The sequence below is a fragment of the Eschrichtius robustus genome, chromosome 20 (genome assembly GCF_028021215.1).
Source record: "Eschrichtius robustus isolate mEscRob2 chromosome 20, mEscRob2.pri, whole genome shotgun sequence".
NCBI lineage: Eukaryota > Metazoa > Chordata > Mammalia > Artiodactyla > Eschrichtiidae > Eschrichtius > Eschrichtius robustus.
This window is the reverse complement of record NC_090843.1, coordinates 44,427,267-44,446,262: the sequence shown is the minus strand read 5'-3', so window position 1 is coordinate 44,446,262 and position 18,996 is coordinate 44,427,267. Positions and strand designations below refer to the sequence as shown.

At 49.1% G+C, this 18,996-nt stretch overlaps 2 protein-coding genes across 4 annotated transcripts in view; one reads left to right on the top strand and one right to left on the bottom strand.

The window, feature by feature from the left end:
- MYO19 (myosin XIX) overlaps positions 1 to 1,056 on the top strand; it is a 35,227-nt gene extending 34,171 nt beyond the window's left edge. For both annotated transcript variants that reach the window (XM_068531489.1, XM_068531488.1), the window contains one exon: positions 444 to 1,056. In XM_068531489.1, coding sequence (XP_068387590.1) covers positions 444 to 572 — 129 coding nt within the window. In that variant the 3' untranslated portion in view covers positions 573 to 1,056. The remainder of the gene's footprint in view (positions 1 to 443) is intronic.
- An 18-nt stretch (positions 1,057 to 1,074) lies between these two features.
- Positions 1,075 to 18,996, bottom strand: part of ZNHIT3 (zinc finger HIT-type containing 3) — a 43,008-nt gene continuing 25,086 nt past the window's right edge. Inside the window, exons 2-7 of one of the 2 annotated variants that reach the window (XM_068531497.1) lie at positions 11,557 to 11,792; positions 9,648 to 9,891; positions 9,517 to 9,548; positions 4,519 to 4,605; positions 3,446 to 3,529; positions 1,075 to 1,580 (exon numbers count right to left, since the gene is read on the bottom strand). In XM_068531497.1, coding sequence (XP_068387598.1) covers positions 1,399 to 1,580; positions 3,446 to 3,529; positions 4,519 to 4,605; positions 9,517 to 9,548; positions 9,648 to 9,733 — 471 coding nt within the window. In that variant the 5' untranslated portion in view covers positions 9,734 to 9,891; positions 11,557 to 11,792 and the 3' untranslated portion in view covers positions 1,075 to 1,398. The remainder of the gene's footprint in view (positions 1,581 to 3,445; positions 3,530 to 4,518; positions 4,606 to 9,516; positions 9,549 to 9,647; positions 9,892 to 11,556; positions 11,793 to 18,996) is intronic. The other variant, XM_068531498.1, reaches the window with a different exon arrangement.

Genomic DNA, 18,996 nt, shown 5'->3' with positions numbered 1-18,996 from the left:
CTGACAAGGCAGAAGGAAGGAAACACTGAATTTCCTGCCACAGGAATTCCTATAGGACATAATCTAGATAAAATCTCCATGACAACACACAGGCCAGCCAGAGTGTAAACAGAAGTGCAGTTCTTTGATCTTCCAGCTTTAAGCAGGCATAAGAATGTGACAGGCCATACTCCTAGTAGGGGGGAAGCTCCCTCCTAGTGTTTCCTCATCTGTCTTGCATTGAATGGATGTGAAATTTTAATACCGTTTTGGACTTTGCCACTGTTTTTAGAATAAGGAGAAAACAACAACATTGACTAACTCAATCCTGCTACTGCTGTGACTCTCACTTGGGTACTTACTTACATGTCCCCGCCTCGCTGCATTTCTAGCGTTCACTCCGTGAGGTACCTTTGGCCCTGGCACTCCTGGGAGCTGGGGTTAAGCTGCATCTCTTTCCCCAGGGTTCGATAAAGTTTCACTGCAGAAAGTCTCCACTGCGCCATGCTGACATCTGCCCTGAACCTTCGCCCGACACTGTTACTGGCTTTAATCAGATCCTGCTGGAAAGACACAGGCTGGGCCACGTGTGATCTCTCCTCACGTTCCATCCTCACCTGGCCGGGCCCTCCCTGGTGCCTTTGTTTCTCCAAGGCCTCTTCCTGCCAGCTGCCTCGCCAAAGACATCTAATCAACACACAGCTGCCAAACAACTCCCACAGCGACTCGGAGCACACGTCGGGGAGCCACGGCTCCAGCCTGCAGGCCAGGCCGGGGCGGCAGCTGCACCGGTGGCCCGGGACACCGATCTACGCCTCCAGCCCTGATGGGTGTCAGGGCTGGTAGCTACCAAACCTGGATTAAGAAACTTCAGGGCCTTCACAGACCCCACTCGGTGGTGCTGGACAGCAGGCACCCCGCTCCTCCAACCCCACAGGCAAAGTCAGCTTGAAATGAGCTCTAAAATTTTGGCTGGCAGAAATTTTGCCTTTAGTTCCTTTAAAAGGAACAAAGCCTTACTATTTAAATATTTGTTGTTTAATGTAATTTCAAGCAACTAGATTATAAATCAAGAATTTGAGCAATGCAATGCACCACAGAACCACCACACTTTAATTTTATTTTGAAACACTGAGCAAGTTTTAACTCAAATGGGTGTGAAAGCCATATCATTTATGTCTTAATTGTACCGAAAATAAAACATTTAAAAGCAACCATCTGAATGTCAAGTTCTCTCTCCATAAAGGGTTTGCCACCTGGAGTACCTCCGTCCACCGGCGCCCCAGCCTGCGGCAATGGACGTAAGGATGTCAGGACCTACCCGACGTCAGCCGCTCAACGTCCTGGAAAGCGCCGCCCCTGCTTAGGGCCCCACGCGAGCTGGCCTCCTGGGAGCAGCAGGCAGCACAATAATCCACCTTAAGAATCCTCGTTCGGGGATGGTTCCACGATCCTTAAACAGCAGTCAGCAAACTCCAAAAACAAAGGCTCCTGCATGCAGGCTCGCATGAGCTTTGCCTTGTCGTCTGCCTGATCGAGGTTGACCATCAACTGTCTAAGGTGTGGACTGAGCAGTAAGCTTCTCAGCGCTGCAGACTCCCCTTAAAAATGAACAGGGAAAGAGAGCCAAGCCGAGTTCAAGTGGGAATAGGCAGAGATAGCTGAAAGCCAAATGTTTCAAATGTAATAAATACCAAGGATGTGGCATCCCCTTACCCTTTAAACCCACAAATTAACCCAGCACTTCACATAGGGTGAGATCAGCGTATCAGATGATTTCCAAGTTAAACGCTATCAGATTCTTATTCTTTATATCTCTGTAAATATTTTAACTTAATTTTTTCTTGGCTGAAATGGCATTATTTTACCAGCACAAATACAAAGAATAGCAGCACGTTGGCATGTTTTCTCTCTATAAGCATTAAGGTTCTCAGCGACAAGGACAGTTACACCAAATCTCTGAATGATGTTTAAGTCTGCGCTTGATCCAGCATAGAGCAGAATGAATAGCAGTGAACTGACACTAACGTGGATGGTGCTTTACAGTTTACAAAATCATTCACACCTATACCCAGCTCAGCTCCTACCTCAGTCTGTCTAATCACTCCCATGGGACTGGGTACAAAGCACCACCTCTGTGAAATGGGGAAAATGAAAATAACACCACTTTTAGGAATTACACTGGCCAGTTAATTATACACATAACAGAAATGCAGTCCTACAAAAATGCTGGGCATTATTAACACTGCGTCCCTCTGAAAAATCAAATCCTGGGATGACCCAGTCTGCATGAATGACTGGACTGTAAAGCGAGCAGTGGGAACGGGAATAAACGGAGGCCACTGATTGGTGTGAGAGAGACAAACTACCACAAAACGTGGGGGGCTGGTCTATTACAGGGCACCATGGGAAGCTGAAAATGTACCTAATTCTGAGAGTAAGACAAAAGGTCAAGAAAAGTTTAGCTGAGGAAAGGAAATTTGAACCAAGCCTTGAAAGAGGAGCAGAATTGGGCTTCCCTGGTGGTGCAGTGGTAGAGACTCCGCCTGCCAATGCAGGGGACACGGGTTTGAGCCCTGGTCCGGGAAGATCCCACAGGCCGCAGAGCAACTAAGCCCGTGCACCACAAATACTGAGCCTGTGCCCTAGAGCCCGTGAGCCACAACTACTGAGCCCGCATGCTGCAACTACTGAAGCCCGCACGCCTAGAGTCCATGCTCCCAACAAGAGAAGCCCACGCACTGCAACAAAGAGTAGCCCCTGCTCGCTGCAACTAGAGAAAGCCCGCGCACAGCAACGAAGACCCAATGCAGCCAAAAATAAATAAATAAATAAATAAATTTATTTAAAAAAAAAAAAAAAAAAAAAAAGAGGAGCAGAATTTTTGCCAACCCCCAAAGTCAGTAGGATTCCAGGCCAGAAGAAGGCCTTATAGGCAGGCTGGGAGGTGTAGAAGCCCTGTGTGCCTACAGAATCATGTGGCTGGAGGAAGGGCTTTGCCTGCCATACTAAAGCGTTTAATAGCTTTACAAAATCACATTCTGGACTTCCCTGGTGGCGCAGTGGTTAAGAATCCACCTGATAATGCAGGGGACAGGGGTTTCAGCCCTGGTCTGGGAAGATCCCACATGCTGTGGAGCAACTAAGCCCATGCGCCATAACTACTGAGCCTGCGCTCTAGAACCTGGGAGCCACAACTACTGAGCCCGCGTGCCACAACTGCTGAAGCCCGCGCGCCTAGAGCCCGTGCTCAGCAACAAGAGAAGCCACCGCAATGAGAAGCCCGCGCACCGCAACGAAGAGTAGCCCCCGCTCGCCGCAACTAGAGAAAGCCTGCGCGCAGCAACGAGGACCCAATGCAACCAAAAATAAATAAATGAATAAATTTATTTTAAAAAATCATTCTGTACAATCCAGTGTATCTCAATGGTTGACAAAGAAGTAAACAAGCACAGCACAGACTTACCTAAATTCTTTAAATTCTGCAAAGAAACTCTATCCTCTTCCTCATCACTACTGAGAAAATCAGCTACAGAGTCGTCATCATCATCTGAGAAATATAACACAATCAACTGCTTATGACTGAAAAGGAAACCTAGGTGCCAGGTTTTAATAACTCCTCCAATGGATAAAAAATATATGTGCACACACGCGACAGGAACAGAGATATGCAAGTGGGTACAGAGAAAAGTAACCTCTTCTCTGGAATCTGTGACTAAACCAACACTCCTTTTAGGAGAGCAAAGAACTGGTGACTAACAAACGCATCCTAGTGTTCACGCGCTTACTCTGTGTTTCCCTGTGGTCTGTGGGCTTTAGGGCCTTATTTTCCAGTTCCTGCCACCCCATCTCCCCTCACCATGGCGGCTCCAGCCCTGTCATGGCCAAAAGATTAGGTGCTCTGTAAAAACCCACTGACATGATTCCCCTGTGTTTTCAGCATGGGCAGAAATTTCTGAACCCAACCACAGTTTCCCAAAGGGCAGAAATGGGCCATCCCCTGGCTGTGAATGTTCAATGCCTCTTTGGTGGCGCTGGGAGGGGCTGCTTCCAGAGCCTGGCATGGTGCATCACCCGCAGGAGGCATTAAAGAAAGGCTAGATGGACGGAGAGGATGACAGCCCACTCCCGCTGTGAGCCGTGAGGGCCCCAGCAGCAGCGAGACCAAAGGCAGCACCCCGCCTAGGCCCAGCTCAGGTGAACCTACAGCCCCAGCCAGGCCCAGGGAGGGGGACCCGAAGCCGTGACTGGAGGAGGCTCCCGCCAGCAGTGTCCACCACTCACCCCCAAACCATGGCGATGGCCTTTCTCCTCCTCTGCCTCCTGCGCCCATCTTTCTTCTCCTGAACCGTCAGGCTGCTCTGTAACATCACCTGTGATGACGTGTGCCCCCAGCCCCAGTGCTCAGGGCTGAGGAAGCTGCTGCTCCCTAATGAACTTGACTCCAGGCCCCAGCCCAGTCTTCTCTCCTCTCTCCTTTCAGCATATTCTATTTGAAACCCTTCTCTAGGTTTGTCTGTGTGGAGTCAACCAACCCACCTGTGTTTTCCACAGGCTTTTTAGTTTTTGCAGTAAGATGCGATCTTATTTCTTTCTCGACGGGACGAGTTTCAGGGTTGCACTGCTCTGAAAAAGACACAAATCTCAGGTGCACATCGCCTCCACTTGAGTGACAAGGCCGCACACGCCACCACCAAGCCAGCCTCTAGGGGGAAGCACACGTATGGGGTAAGGGACGTAGGTGGGGGTGGGGATGAAGGAGAGGAAGTGAGATCCAATCAAGGGCCAGTAAAAGCCTGAGCCCGGCAGAAGGGCTGAGGAAGCAGGCCTCGTGCACCCCCTAGGGCCTGTCTCCAACCTCCCTGCCTGGCCGAATCGCACAGGGCGTTCACCACGATTCAGTAGCACACTGACTTCAATCAGCATCAAACTGTGTCCTCAGCAGTTTCCGAAACCTAATTTGCATGTACCACAGGCTGCTGGGAACACACAGATGAAAGCCATCAGGCCCTCGGAGGGCTTTAGTCGCACAGATGACAGAGATATGGACAAGATAAGGAGAGTCTGATCCGAGTCACCTGAGAGGGCGGGGAGATGAGAGGGGAAGGTGCTGCCAGGTGGAAAGAGCATGTGGGGCAGAGGGAAAAGTCCATGGCTGGACCGGACTCTTGAAAGAGTAGGCAGATGCAAGGAGATGGTGATGAGCAACTGGCAGCTGATGGGCGGGGCAGGCCGGGCATGTGGCCGGGGCACAAGAGGAGGAAGCCGAGCAAAAGAATGCCACACACAGGTCTGTCTGTCTTCCCCAGACCAGTGTCTCTCAGAGAGGGCGCTACTGTATTCAGGTTGGAGAGATCTTTAATGGTGTGGGATAACCTCACACACCCCAGGCTGTTTTTGTGAGTCAACACCAGTTACCAGAAGTACCACCATCGCCTCCGCTACTGTGAGAACAAAAACACTGTGACCACGTGTCTCTAGGGAGAGCAATACCCAGGTTAAGAACCACTGCCAGAAGACCTAAATATACAGTGCTCCAAAGAAGACATACAGATGGGCAACAGGCACACGAGAAGATGCTCAACATCGATAATTATTAGAGAAAGGCAAATCAAAACCACAACAAAGTATCACCTCTCACTGGTCAGAATGGCTATCATCAAAAAGTCTACAAATAACAAATGCTGTAGAGGGTGTGGAGAAAAGGGAATCCTTCTACACTGTTGGTAGGAATGTAAGTTGGTGCAGTCACTATGGAAAACACTATGGAGGTTCCTTAGAAAACTAAAAATAGAGCTACCATATGATCCAGCAATCCCACTCCTGGGCATATATCCAGAGAAAACTATAATTCAAAAAGATACACGCACCCCTATGTTCACAGCAGCACTATTCACAATAGCCAAGACATGGAAACAACCTAAATGTCCATCGACAGATGAATGAATAAAGAAGATGTGGTATATACACATAACGGAATACCACTCAGCCATTAAAAAGAATGAAATTATGCCATTTGCAGCAACATGGATGCAACCAGACATTATCATACTAAGTGAAGTAAGTCAGAAAGACAAATACCATATGATACCACTTATATGTGGAATCTAAAATATGGCACAAATGAACCTATCTGCAAAACAGAAACAGACTCACGGACACACAGAACAGACCTGCGGTTGCCAAGGAGGAGGGGGTTGGGGGAGGGATGGAGTGGGAGGTTGGGGTTAGCAGATGTAAGCTTTTATATATAGAACGGATAACAAGGTCCTACTGCATAGCACAGAGAATTATATTCAATATCCTGTGATAAACCATAATGGAAAAGAATATAAAGAAAAAAGAATTTTATATATACATATATATGTGTATAACTGAATCACTTTGCTGTACAGCAGAAGTTAACACATTGTAAATCAACTATACTGCAATAAAAAAAAAAGATAAAGACCACCAGACATTATGCACCTTCTATAGTCATGCCTAAGACCACCTGTAATTTTGCCAGAGAGACTGACCCTGAGCTCTGATCCAGTCTCTAATCTGTCAATTTGTAAGAAACAGAGGACTGAGGAGTATGCCTAACTGCACCATGAGCTTGCAATCAGCAAAGCCCAGACTGTGGGGAACTGTACAAGTCAAATGGCTTGAATTCTTCAACAGAGAAATTGTTAAGAAAAAAGAACAAAAAAAAAAGGATGGAGGAGGAATTTACAGATTAAAAGAGACTTAAAAGAAATATCAGGGGCTTCCCTGGTGGCGCAGTGGTTAAGAATCTGCCTGCCAATGTACGGGACATGGGTTCAAGCCGTGGTCCAGGAGGATCCCACATGCCACGGAGCAACTAAGCCCGTGCTCCACAACTACTAAGCCTGCGCTCTACAGCCAGTGTGCCACAACTACTGAGCCCACGCGCTGCAACTACTGAAGCCCGCGCGCCTAGAGCCCGTGCTCCGCAACAAGAGAAGCCACCTCAATGAGAAGCCCGCACACTGCAACTAAGAGTAGCCCACACTCTCCGCAGCTAGAGAAAGCCCACGCGCAGCAACGGAGACCCAATGCAGCCAAAAATAAATAAATAAATTAATTAAAAAAAAAAAGAAATATCACATTTTTGGGGAATTCCCTGGTGGTCCACTGGTTAGGACTCGGCACTTTCACTGCTGGGGCCAGGGTTCAATCCCGATCCCTGGATCTCAGGGAACTGAGATCCTGCAAGCTGAGCAGCATGGCCCAAAAACAACAACAAAAAAAGAAAGAAATATCACCTTTTTTTTAATGGGTAAGACTAAATGATATGCTTTCAGGACACGTATTTACATAATAAAATTTAAAAAGCAAAGAAGTGATTACTATAAAAGTCAGGACAGTGGTTACTTTTTTTTTTTTTACTTTTTTTTTTTAAAGATTTTATTTTTCTGATGTGAACCGTTTTTTAAAATCTTTATTGAATATGTTACAATATTGCTTCTGTTTTCTGTTTTGGTTTTTTGGCCCCTAGGCATGTGGGATCGTAGCTCCCCGACCAGGGATTGAACTTGCACCCCCTGCATTGGAAGGCGAAGTCTTAACTACTGGACCGCCAGGAAAGTCCCAGGAGAGTGGTTATTTATAGGAAGCGAGGGCACTGGATCGGGACAGGTCATGTGGAGGGGTTCCCGGAGTGGATGGCAAAGTTCTATTTTCTTCATCTGGGTGGTGTTTGCCTTGTAATAAATAATTCAGTAAGCCAAAAAAAAAAAAAAAGTCTACAAATAATAAATGCTGGAGATGGTGTGGAGAAAAGGGAACCCTCCTGCCACTGTTGGTGGGAATGTAAACTGGCACAACCACTATGGTGAACAGTATGGAGGTTCCTTAAAACACTAAAAATAGAGTTGCCATATGATCCAGTAATCCCACTCCTGGACATATATCCAGAGAAAACTCTTAATTCAAAAAGATACATACACCCCAATGTTCACAGCAGCACTATTTACAATAGCCAAGACATGGAAGCAACCCAAATATCCACAGACAGATGAATGGATAAAGAATATGAGGTATATATACACAATGGAATACTACTCAGCCAATAAAAAAAGAATGAAATAATGCCATTTGCAGCAACATGGATGGACCGAGAGATTATCGTACTGAGTGAAGTAGGTCAAAGACAAATATCATGAAACCTCTTATATGTGGAATCTAAAAAAAATGATACAAGTGAATTTATTTACAAAACAGAAACAGACTGACATAGAAAACAAATTTATGGTTACCAAAGGGGAAGGGGTGGGGGAGGAATAAATTAGGAATTTGGGATTAACAGAAACACATATATAAAATAAACAATATAGACCTACTGTATAGCATAGGGAACTATACTCATTATCTTGTAATAACTTATAATGGAAAAAAAATGAAAAAGGAATATATATATATATATATATATATAATCACTGAATCACTTTGCTGTACACCTGAAACACTGTAAATCAACTATACTTCACTTTAAAAAAAAAAAAACTACTTCCAGAGAGACTGGAGTGTTCACCAAGGGAGTGAATTACTCAAATCTGCATTTCAGAAAAACTACCCAAGCAGCTGCCAGGTCTCATAGTTAAGAGCTCCAGATTGCCCTAGGGGGTCTTGGTAAGGTCTCACAGGGCTGCAGGACCAGAGGGAAGCGTTCCACACCCAGCTCCCCAACCCTGTTTCAGCAAAGCATTTCTACTTCTTTCCTATCTTGAGCTGAAAGGTTTCTTTTGAAAATGCTCCAGAGACATTAGGGTTAAGAAAAAAAAGCGGGGGGGGGGGCGGGGGGGAGGCGGAGAGGGTGGTGCTTGAAACACACAGCTGTGAATCAGAGACTGGAGGGGATGAAACTAGAGGCAAACCACCAATGAGGAACTTTAACCGAACAGTCACTGAGAGGTCGTGGGAAAGAGTCCCTAAGGACTAAGAAGAGGCGCGGACTGAAGAGACTTAAAAAGTGTAGACTTGACAAAGACCTTGCTCCTTACTGTAAACTGGTCTACCTCCACGTTTCGATCGATATATTATTTAAAAGAAAGAAAACGTCGTTAACCTCAGCCAGCGCAACAAATGATGCGGAGCTGCGTCAGAACACTAAGAGGAAGGAACAGCTAGGGGAGACTTCTGCGGCAAAACTGGTCGACTATTTTTAAAGAAGAAAAAGAGGTTAGGGGACTTCCCTGGCGGTTCAGTGGTTAAGACTTTGCGCTTCCAATGCAGTGGACAGGGGTTCCATCCCTGGTCAGGGAACTAGGATCCCACATACCACGCAGCACACGCAAAAAAAAAAAAAAAAAAAAAAAAAGAGAGAGAGAGAGAGAATGGTACGTAGAAGGAAAAGCAGGGCAGAAGAAAGGATTTTGATTGTCCAAAATGTGGAGAGACATTCGCAGGTAGAGGTATCCGCCCCCCACCGCAACGGGAGGGGGAGCTCCCACAGGATTAGGCGTTGCAAGGCGGGAGGGAGCAGGGGACGGCGGAGGGACGTGGGGGCTGCCGTGCACGAGGAGGGTGCCTTACCTTTGTGCTCCCGGAAGCAGGTCAACGAGCAGCTGTAAAAACAAAGCCACAGGCCGCGTCAGCACCGAAGGCCGCGCGGACCCTCTCGCCACCCCACCACCCGTCCGCTCCCCACAACCCCCGGTACTCACTAGGGCACGCGGCAGGCGGGGCAGCGGTATTTGGGTTTCTCCAAACAGATAACGCAGACAGCGGTGCTGCAATTGAGCGACGCCATGGTCTCTCCCGGGACACGCTCCCTCCCCGGCGCTCAGGCCTCTCGCCGCAGGTCCCACGTGCACGCCTTTTCTTCCGTTTCCTTAACCAGGACCAATCAGCGCTCAGCACTTATTGGCAGTCAAAAGCAATGGATTGATCCAGCTCATTGCTTCAGGCCTGAGAAGTAGAAAGTCGATGCACTCGATGCGCAAGCAGTACCCCCATCAGAGGTTCTCTCTGATTAGGTCACGGCGTCGAAGAACTTGGTTATGTAGCCCTGTCCCTGTCCCTACGCGGCCCTGTGACTTGCAGCAAGTCACTGTCACTCTCCAGCTCTGTTGCCCTGTGTGTATGTAAAAAGAATACGTGGGATTAAATGTCCTTTACCTTCTGGCCTGGACTTTCTCAGTCTTGCACGGGCATTGGGTTCTCCCCGCACATCTCATTTGCTTTTTTTAGCAAATGAGAAGTCCACACACTGGCCGTTAAATCACATGACACACATGTGCCCTTCCCAGCCATCTTTCGCACAGGAAAGGAAGATGAGGCTTGGCCGCTGATAGATGTTTATTGAGCTCCAACTGTGAGCCTCGCACTGCCCAGACGCTGGGCTGGGGACACCCAGGGATTAGCAGGCACGGTCTCTGGGACCTTAAGGCTTAGAGTGAAGGCAGGAGGGAGAATCCCTGGGTGGGATTGATTAGCCAGGGAACAGATGAGTTACCTCTGGCCCAAAGGTGGGGATCCTGGTCCAGAGAGGTGAACTGTGATGGGCCTTGAATGCCACCTCAGGCTTTAGGAATAGACAAAGTCACATTTTATTGGGAGCCCTGCTCCTCCTCAAAGCCCTGAGCATTGTCCAGCCTAACCAGGGTTCCCAGCCCACACGTGTGGGGTGCCCTCTTAGGGCCATAAGTCGCCCTCACCCCCAAGAGCCTCCCCTTTGTGTTGGTCCATCAGCCCTCAGGATCTCACTATTATAAAAGCCCCGAACCACTGTCACAGTCTGTGGGGATGAATCTGCTACAACCAAAGCAGTCATTCAAGTCTTAGCTCCAACCCCTCTCTGGCTGTATGACTTGGACAATTGTCTACCCTACATCTATTAGAGTGGATGTTCAGGCCTACTTTCCTGAGCTATTTAAGGCAGAGAGGAGACTGTAGAAAGGTTTGTGATCTGAAGTGCCACAAAAGGTTATTTATGTGATATCTAGGAAGAGTCTGCAACTCTCCTGGAGCCCTGGTCCCTACCCCATGAGCGTGGGCTCCAGGCCCCAAGTCCCTGGAGCCCAGGTTCCTGGACCCCAGGCCCCTCTAAAAGGGTTTCACTGTCAGCCTCGGTGAGCCATGCTGGGGTTGGGCTTCAGTGACTATCCATCACTCCTTTGGCTTTGCCAGACTGTCCTGAGGGCGCTGTCCAGTCCTCAGTGCTGAAGTGGCACCGGCCCCTCCGGTTGCCTACCTGCCCCAGCATGCAGCTGCCCCTGCCTCCAGCCTCCAAACAGAACTCAGGCCAAAATCCAACATTTCCACACTGACCTAATAATCTGCAGCGTTCCTTGTCTTCCTCAACAGTTGTGACCACTGCTGGTTTGACCCAGAAGTATTCCAGAGAGCCCATGCTTAACAGGGAAGGCCAGAGGTCAGTGACTTGTCCAGGCCACATTTGAACCCCATGCCCTGTCTGGCACCAGCACAAATTCTCCTGCTAGGTACTTCACCACTGCGCACCCAGACTTTTCCTGTGAGTTGTGTTTGCAGGCTGAGGCCATGGAGAGTCTCCACAATTTTCAGGGGCTCAGCCTGACCCCACCCACACCCATACCATGCTGACTCTCCTACCTTTGGGTCCAGAGATGGTGACTCCAGCAAAAAGAAAATTCCTGGAATTCCTCTTATGCACATTGCATTCAGTAAAAATACCTCTTCCTCTACTCTGGGTGACCTCCAGCTTCCCTGGAAAGACGTACCCTTCCTGCTCCAATATCCAGGAAAGAAGGTGGTTCATCTCTGATGGTGATGAGGTTGGGGAACACCAAGAAGTGAAGGACGCCGGGTACAGCTCCTCTGGGCAATGGCTAGTTCAGAGAAGAAAGACGGGTATGACTCTGGGCCCAGCAACTAGATGTCCACACTGATGTGGCCTGGCTCTCCCTGGTCCCCCATCACGCCCTCCTAGCGGCTGTCTAAGGCTGCCTCACGCCTTCTCAGCGTCAGCCGAGGAGCAGGGCCAGACCTGGAGAGAGGCGAGGTAATAATCGAGGCAGAACGGTTTCCAGAGCTCCGCTGCTTGGCAGGCGCTGTCCAGCACATTCCAGGCGGGCTGAGCCCGGCGCCAACACCAAAGTCTGGAGACGCGCGTGGAGTCCCAGGCCCGGCACTCAGCACCGCCAGAGGGCGCTCCAGATCGAGATCGGCCCTGGCGTGGCCTGAGCTGTACTGGAGCACTGCTCGCACCGACTTTGCGTGGGAGGCCAGACTGTCTCGCCATTCAGGGAAGAGTAAATACAGGCCTGCCTGGCGTCTCGATCATCGCCAAATGGCGGGAGAGAGGGTCGAGAGTGCGGGGCTGAAGCAGGCGACCGGATGGGCAGCGGTGTCTCTTCCATGAAAGTAAGGCCCCCGCAAGGCCAGCCGAGGGCTCCAAATGTGCCTGGCTGTCCAGGGGCAGTTCCCGCGGTGCCCATCGCCCCGCGCTTCTGGGCAACCCCTGGGGTGGAGATCCAGCTGGAAGCTGGCCACCCCACATTAGCCTGGTGAAAGCTTAATAGTACTTCGGGAGTTTTCAGGTTACTAACTAGGGTGCACCACTGCCCTGCACCTTCCCTGATGCCATGATGGGGCGGGCACGTGGGCTGCATGTTGCCCTTATCTGAGGCCACATGTTGATAAGGCTGGGCTCTCTGTGTAGCTAAATCTCAGCTTCTTTCTGCAGCCCTAACATCTCTACCGCTCCGCCCTCTTGGCGGCAGCAAGAGAAGTGTCTAGGATGGTATCTTTAGAGGACCTATACTGCCCGGTTCTCATCTCCTCCCCTCCACTTACTCTCTGGTATCTAAGAGAGTAGTTCAGATATTAAAGGGGGTGAGGTTGCTGGTGCGAATCAAATAAAGGAGGCCTGAGGTTCTGCTGTTGTGGTTTCCAAGTCATCCATTTCCGACTCTCTGCATGTTATTTTATCTTGAAATGATATTCATTCCCCAGCTCTAGACAATGACAGTCTGACCTTCAGTTAGACTCCAAGGAGAACTTCCAAACAACAAAAGAAAAATAATTGCATTATCTACAGCAGAACTGATGGGAGAGCACAGACCTTAAAGTTCACCATTGTTTCATGAATACACCCTACTGCCCACAACCCCACACTCTTCTCCCACCCTCTCCCACTTGCAAATCAACATATATCTCCCATCGTACATTCCCTAGGACAGAGGTCAAAGGAATCAGGACTTCCCAGACAGATTCTCCACGAAACCTCTAAAGGTCCCATATGGAGTGGGAGTGGGGCTTGCACAAGGCTCCTAACTCACCTCTATCTCCCACACGGCAGATGTCAGGGAGGGAGAATTTCCCCTCTATGCTTCTTGAGTTCTTGTGGTTGCCGCTAATAATAAATAGTGCACTAATAGTAATTAGTCCACTAATAATAAAACTGACACAAGACAAGAGAAAAAGAAACAAAATTTAACTCATACCCATGGAGGTCCCATAGAAATGAAACCTAAGAATAGGCCAAAGCAGGCAGCTTTTATACTTTCTAGACAAAGAAACAATAATTTGTGAGGAATTGACAAGACAAAGAAACAGATTTTGGGTGCCCAACTAGTGAAGAATTAGAACAGAGTTTGGGCTTGGGATAGTAAATTGAAGTAACAAGGCTTGTTTATATAGGCTTCTCGGCCCGAATTCCCTATCTTTGGCAATAAGGGGGTCCTTCTACCTCCAGATGCGGGGAGTGCATCTTTCACATGAGAGGTTTTTTTCCCTGCTTTCAAGGAGACAGCAAGGAGGGTCAGAGCATCCCTCTTGCATTGGCCATTTCTTAAGCAACTTTAATGCAAAATAATCAATATACCATTGAGGCACATTTTGCGGTGGCCTACTCTGGGTCCCTACACAGAAATGCATAGGAACTCTGCTCAGTGGGGAGCATGGAAAAGGAAGTAAGATCCCGTTTCCTTCCCCATCTTTTAAAACTAAATACAAAATAACAACTTTTCAGACAAATAAAAGCCACGAGAATTCTTCATCAGCAGATCCACACAAGAAAGTTATTCAGGCAATAGGAAAATGACACCAGCTGGAAATTAAAATCACAATATAACACCACACACCTACTAGAATAACTAAAATTACAAACCCTGGCAATACCAAGTGCCTGCGAGGAGGCTGCTATGAACTGGATGTTTGTGTCCCCTCAAAATTCATACATTGATATCCTAACCCCCAATGTGACAGTATTAGGAGGTGGGGCCTGTGGGAGGTGATAAGGTCATGAGGATGGAACCCTCGTGAATGGTACTAGTGCCCTTGTAAAAGACACCCCAGAGAGTTCTCGTGCCCTCCTTCCACCATGTGAAGACAGTGTGAAGATGACAGTCTGTGAAGCAGGAAGCAGGTTCTCACCAGACACCAAATCTGCTGGCACTGTGATCTTGGACTTCCCAGCCCCCAGAACTGTGAGAAAAAAATGTTTGTTGTTTAAGTCACCCATTTTATAGTATTCTTGTTACAGCAGCCCAAGTGCACTAAGACAGAAATTGGTACCGAGAAGTAGGGTACTGCTGTAATAAACCTAAAAATGTGAAAGTGGCTTTGGAACCGCATAATGGGTAGAGGCCAGAAGAGTTTTGAGATGCATGCTAGAAAAAGCCTACATTGCCATGAAGGGACCTTCAAAGGTGATTTGAGTGAAGGCTCAGAAGAGGAGGAGAGCTATATCTTAGCAAATACCTAAGTGGTGGTGAACAGAACGTTGGTAGAAATACAGATGGTAAAGGCCGTTCTGATGAGGTCTCAGAAGGAACTAAAGAACATTGGAAGTTGGAGGAAAGGTGATCCTTAGTATAAAGTGGCAAAGAACTTGGCTGAATTATGTTCCTGTTTCAGAGTTCTGTGGAAGGCCGATCTTGCAAGTGATGACACTGGATGTTTAGCTGAAATTTCTAAGCAAGGCGTTTGAAGGTCTGGCTTGGCTCCTCTTGACTGCATCCGATAAAATGTGAGAAGACAGAAATGACTTAAAGGAGGAATTGCTAAGCAAAAAAGAGCAGAACTTAAAGATTCTCAGCCTATGCATATTGAAAAAAATGAAAGCACTAACGGTGTGGCCAAGCAACCATCTGATCAGGAGAATTGTTTGGATCAGCCCTCTCTGTAGAAACCAGGCACTATTCTTCAAAACAGCCTGTGGAAAACAAACACGGGTTGGTTGACTTAAACTGCAATGAACATAGGGATGCATCTTCTACAAATCCTTACTTCCTCCTCCTTCGGCCAAAATTTCCAGCCACATTTCGTTCTGACTTTGCCTGGGTAGTCATATACCCTTCTCTTCCAAAGTGCTCATGGGGAATCCATAAAAACGCTATCATAAAATGTTGTGGAGGAAGTTATACAACAATTAGAAAAACTTTAAAGCGAACCTAAGTAACGGAATGCTAATCTTCTGTGCTAAAAACGCTAGTTATCCCCTAATTCATCTAAACATTCAAGGAAATTCTAATTTATTTTTTTAAATTGTTGCTTTATTTTATTTTTTTATTTTTGGCTGCATTGGGTCTTCGTTGCTGCGCGTGGGCTTTCTCTAGTTGCAGCGAGCAGGGGCTACTCTTTGTTGCAGTGCGCGGGCTTCTCATTGCAGTGGCTTCTCGTTGCGGAACACGGGCTCTAGGTGCATGGGCTTCAGTAGATGTGGTGCATGGGCTCAGTAGTTGTGGCTCGCGGGCTCTAGAGCGCAGGCTCAGTAGTCGCGGCACATGGGCTTAGTTGCTCCGAGGCATGTGGGATCTTCCCAGACCAGGGCTTGAACCCGTGTCCCCTGCATTGGCAGGTGGATTCTTAACCACTGTGCCACCGGGGAAGTCCCAGATATTCTAATTTAAATGCCCCAATAAGAAGTCTTTGGCTAGGAGGGATCATGGTTGAATGGGCCTGTGTTTTACAAGCAGGATTTGATTTGAGTAAATCCAGCCACACCTTAAGCCTTGGGCTCAGGGACAGTGTGGGTGAACATGTGGACATGTCCTATAATGGACAGAGGCTAGGAAGAAAGAGATGCAGCCTTAGCTCTGGTCTGGGAGCACCAGGGCCTGAGATACGTCCCAGAGGGAAAGCTGCAGTGTGGGTGGTGTCACCCGCACCTCACACACGAGGAACCCGACGCCCAAAAGCGTTTCATGACTTGCCCAAGCCACCCATGCAGCAGCGGCAGAGCCGGCCTTCCAACCCAGCTCTGTCTGGTGCCTGGTCACCCTCCTCTGCCCTCCTCGCCCCCTCAGGCCGGACAGTCAGACACTCCCCGCTCCGCCAAGCGCGCTTGGTGAGGGAAGCAGTTACCTGCAGCCTCCGGGTACGTTTCTGAGCTGACCAAGAACTAGTTGCTAATAATTTCAGCCTCAAACAGAAAAAGGAGAAAAACAAAAGTGTCATTAGAGCTATTAGCAACCTGTTCCTGCAGGCATGCCAGCATTACTGTAAAGGTTTGAATATATTAGACTCCTTCATAAAGGTTAGGTCCTAAAGTCAGCACAAAAGTCAGAAATTACTTGTAAGAACAACCCTGGAACAACCCATAGCTTGGAGAAATCCCTAAGCTTTTAAGAGGCAGTGGGAGCTGAGACTGTCTGAGGCCCCAGCCCCCTCTCAGTCTCCGTGCAGGACACTCACTCAGGGAGCAGATGCGAGTCAGGGAGTCCGATTTACCTGCGACTTTTGAAATTCCTTCTTCAGTCTCTGTCTCTCTTTCCTTCTCTCTGTCTCTCTTCCCCCATTTCTTCTTTGTTTCTCTTTACTTTCAAAGCCCCCGGTTGAGTTTGTCCACAACCTCTCGCGGCCCCAGCGGGCAGCAAGGCAGCACCCCCGGGGGCCACAGCCCCACAGCCCCGTGAGCCCGTCCCCATCCCCGCGCCCCGGGAGTGCTGTGCCTGAGCCCGCAGCTGTCCTCACGCCCCTCTGCTTCCTGGGTGACTCAGACATTTCCCACACAGACACTGGTGAACTCCCGGGTGGTGTCACACTGCACTGGGGCAGGAGTGGTTTCATCTGGGTGGCAGGTGTGGCTACTGCTCTAGTTAGAGAATGTTCTGGAAGAGAGGTTGCAGCCTGACACCCTTGGGACTTGGGGGCCATCCCAAGGGCAAGAGACTAGAGCCCCTCAGGGCACTGCTGTCTGCATCCCCGTCCCCAGCCTCAAGGATGGCTCTGCCCCCTCAACACTCCACCGGCCTCTCCTGCTGTTCCTGCCTCTAATTTCCCTGTCTGTCCCTTTGGGAAGGGGAAAGCCAGAGGTGGCTCCCAGTTTTCTGAGTTCAGGGATCCGGCCATTCCGAGGAGTCTTGTAATCTCACTTGAGGCTGTGCCCTGGACTGGCCTGTGACCTCTATTCCTGTGGGGCTCCCTGGGCAGGGGGCAAAGACTGCTTGGTGGCCAGCAGGGTGACTCCTTCCAACCTGGAGTCCCAAGCCTCCCAGTGAGTGCCTAGGAGGGCAGCCCAGCCCAGTCCTCTCACCGCCCCGTGCGCAGGAGTAAAAGGTAGATGAGACCTCCCAGCACTGTGAAGGCCGAGTGGGTTCCACTGCCTGTTCTCCTGCATTCATGGGGCCCACTCCCGTGGACTTGGAATTTACCTGACAGCTCTGATCACCTTTAGCTGCCCAGTGCCTCCCTGGACACACAGCAGGTGAGAAACAGCAGCAAGATCAACCAGGGGCCAGGGGACTTTGGGCAAGAGACACAGAACAGGAGAGCACACTGGGCCCCAGGTAAGGCTGTATGGGTGTCCCACTCTGTTTAGACAGGACCCATTTCCTATTCCCAATGCTCCACCTGCCCTCTCCCACCAAGATTCTGGTCCCACTAAAGGGAGGGCACATAGCTGAATATGGTAGATGGTGGTCAGGAAGTGGTAGGGGGATAATTCAGTCCCCTCCCCAACTCCAGCCCCGCAATGGGAGCTTGCACACCGATTTAGGGACTAGAATTGGCTTCCTCCCCTGGTTGGGCACTTCCCCTGACAGAGGCTGGGACCTTGCCTGCCTCCTTTTGAGGGATGCAACAACCTGCCTCACAGGCTCAGAACCATGAGATTCAGGCTCCCTCAGTGTCCCCACTGAACTTACCACTCTACCTAGATCCCCACCTACCCCCTCCTAAGTCTCTCCATCTCGCTTAGGCTGATTCCCCACTGGGCTATAGCTCCCAGCAATGCCCAAAGACCTGGCTCCTTCACAAAGACCCCTTGTGGGTAAGAAATATACAACTTATTTACAAATGGTTCGAAAACAATAGTGATAATAACAAATGTGTGTGTCTGCTAGAGAGACAAAGACAGGGAGACAGTGAGAGAGAGACACAGAGACAGAGAGAGGAAGCAGAGAATCGTGAAAAGTTGGCAAAATATTAAGGATAATTAAATGAGCGATGGGTTTACTGAAGTTCTTTGTACCACCTTCTTCTGTACATTTCAAAGCAGTATTTCAAAGTAAAAAGTTTAAAAATGAACATAGCTTTAAAAAAGTGCCCTCTCCTGCACTGGGGTCTCCCCTGGATCTTTCTTATCATACAGACATGCTGGAGCCATGCTGCTCATAGGCCTTTTCTGATGGCACAGTACCATCCACCTCTACCTGATTGCTCTTCTTCAAGAGAACACCTGGAGACAGCTGATATCTGCACTTCATCTTCCCAATTAGATCCAAACAGCTCTGGTTCTCCTGGCAGCTGGCAAGTGAGCGCTCCTTCAGTCACATTCTCCACTTACGGGGACTGGAGGGGACAGCTGTGGCCTGAGAACCAGTCCCACTGCCTCACAGCCACAACAAACCCCAGAACAGTGTCCAAAACGCAAGGCTGGGACTTCCCCGGTGGCGCAGTGGTTAAGAATCCGCCTGCCAATGTAGGGGACACGAGTTAGAGCCCCATAACCCACAACTACTGAGCCTGTGCTCTAAGAGCCCATGCGCCGCACCAACTGAAGCCGACGAGCCTAGAGCCCCTGCTCTGCACCAAGAGAAGCCACCGCAGTGAGAAGCCCGCGCACGGCAACGAAGAGTAGCCCCCGCC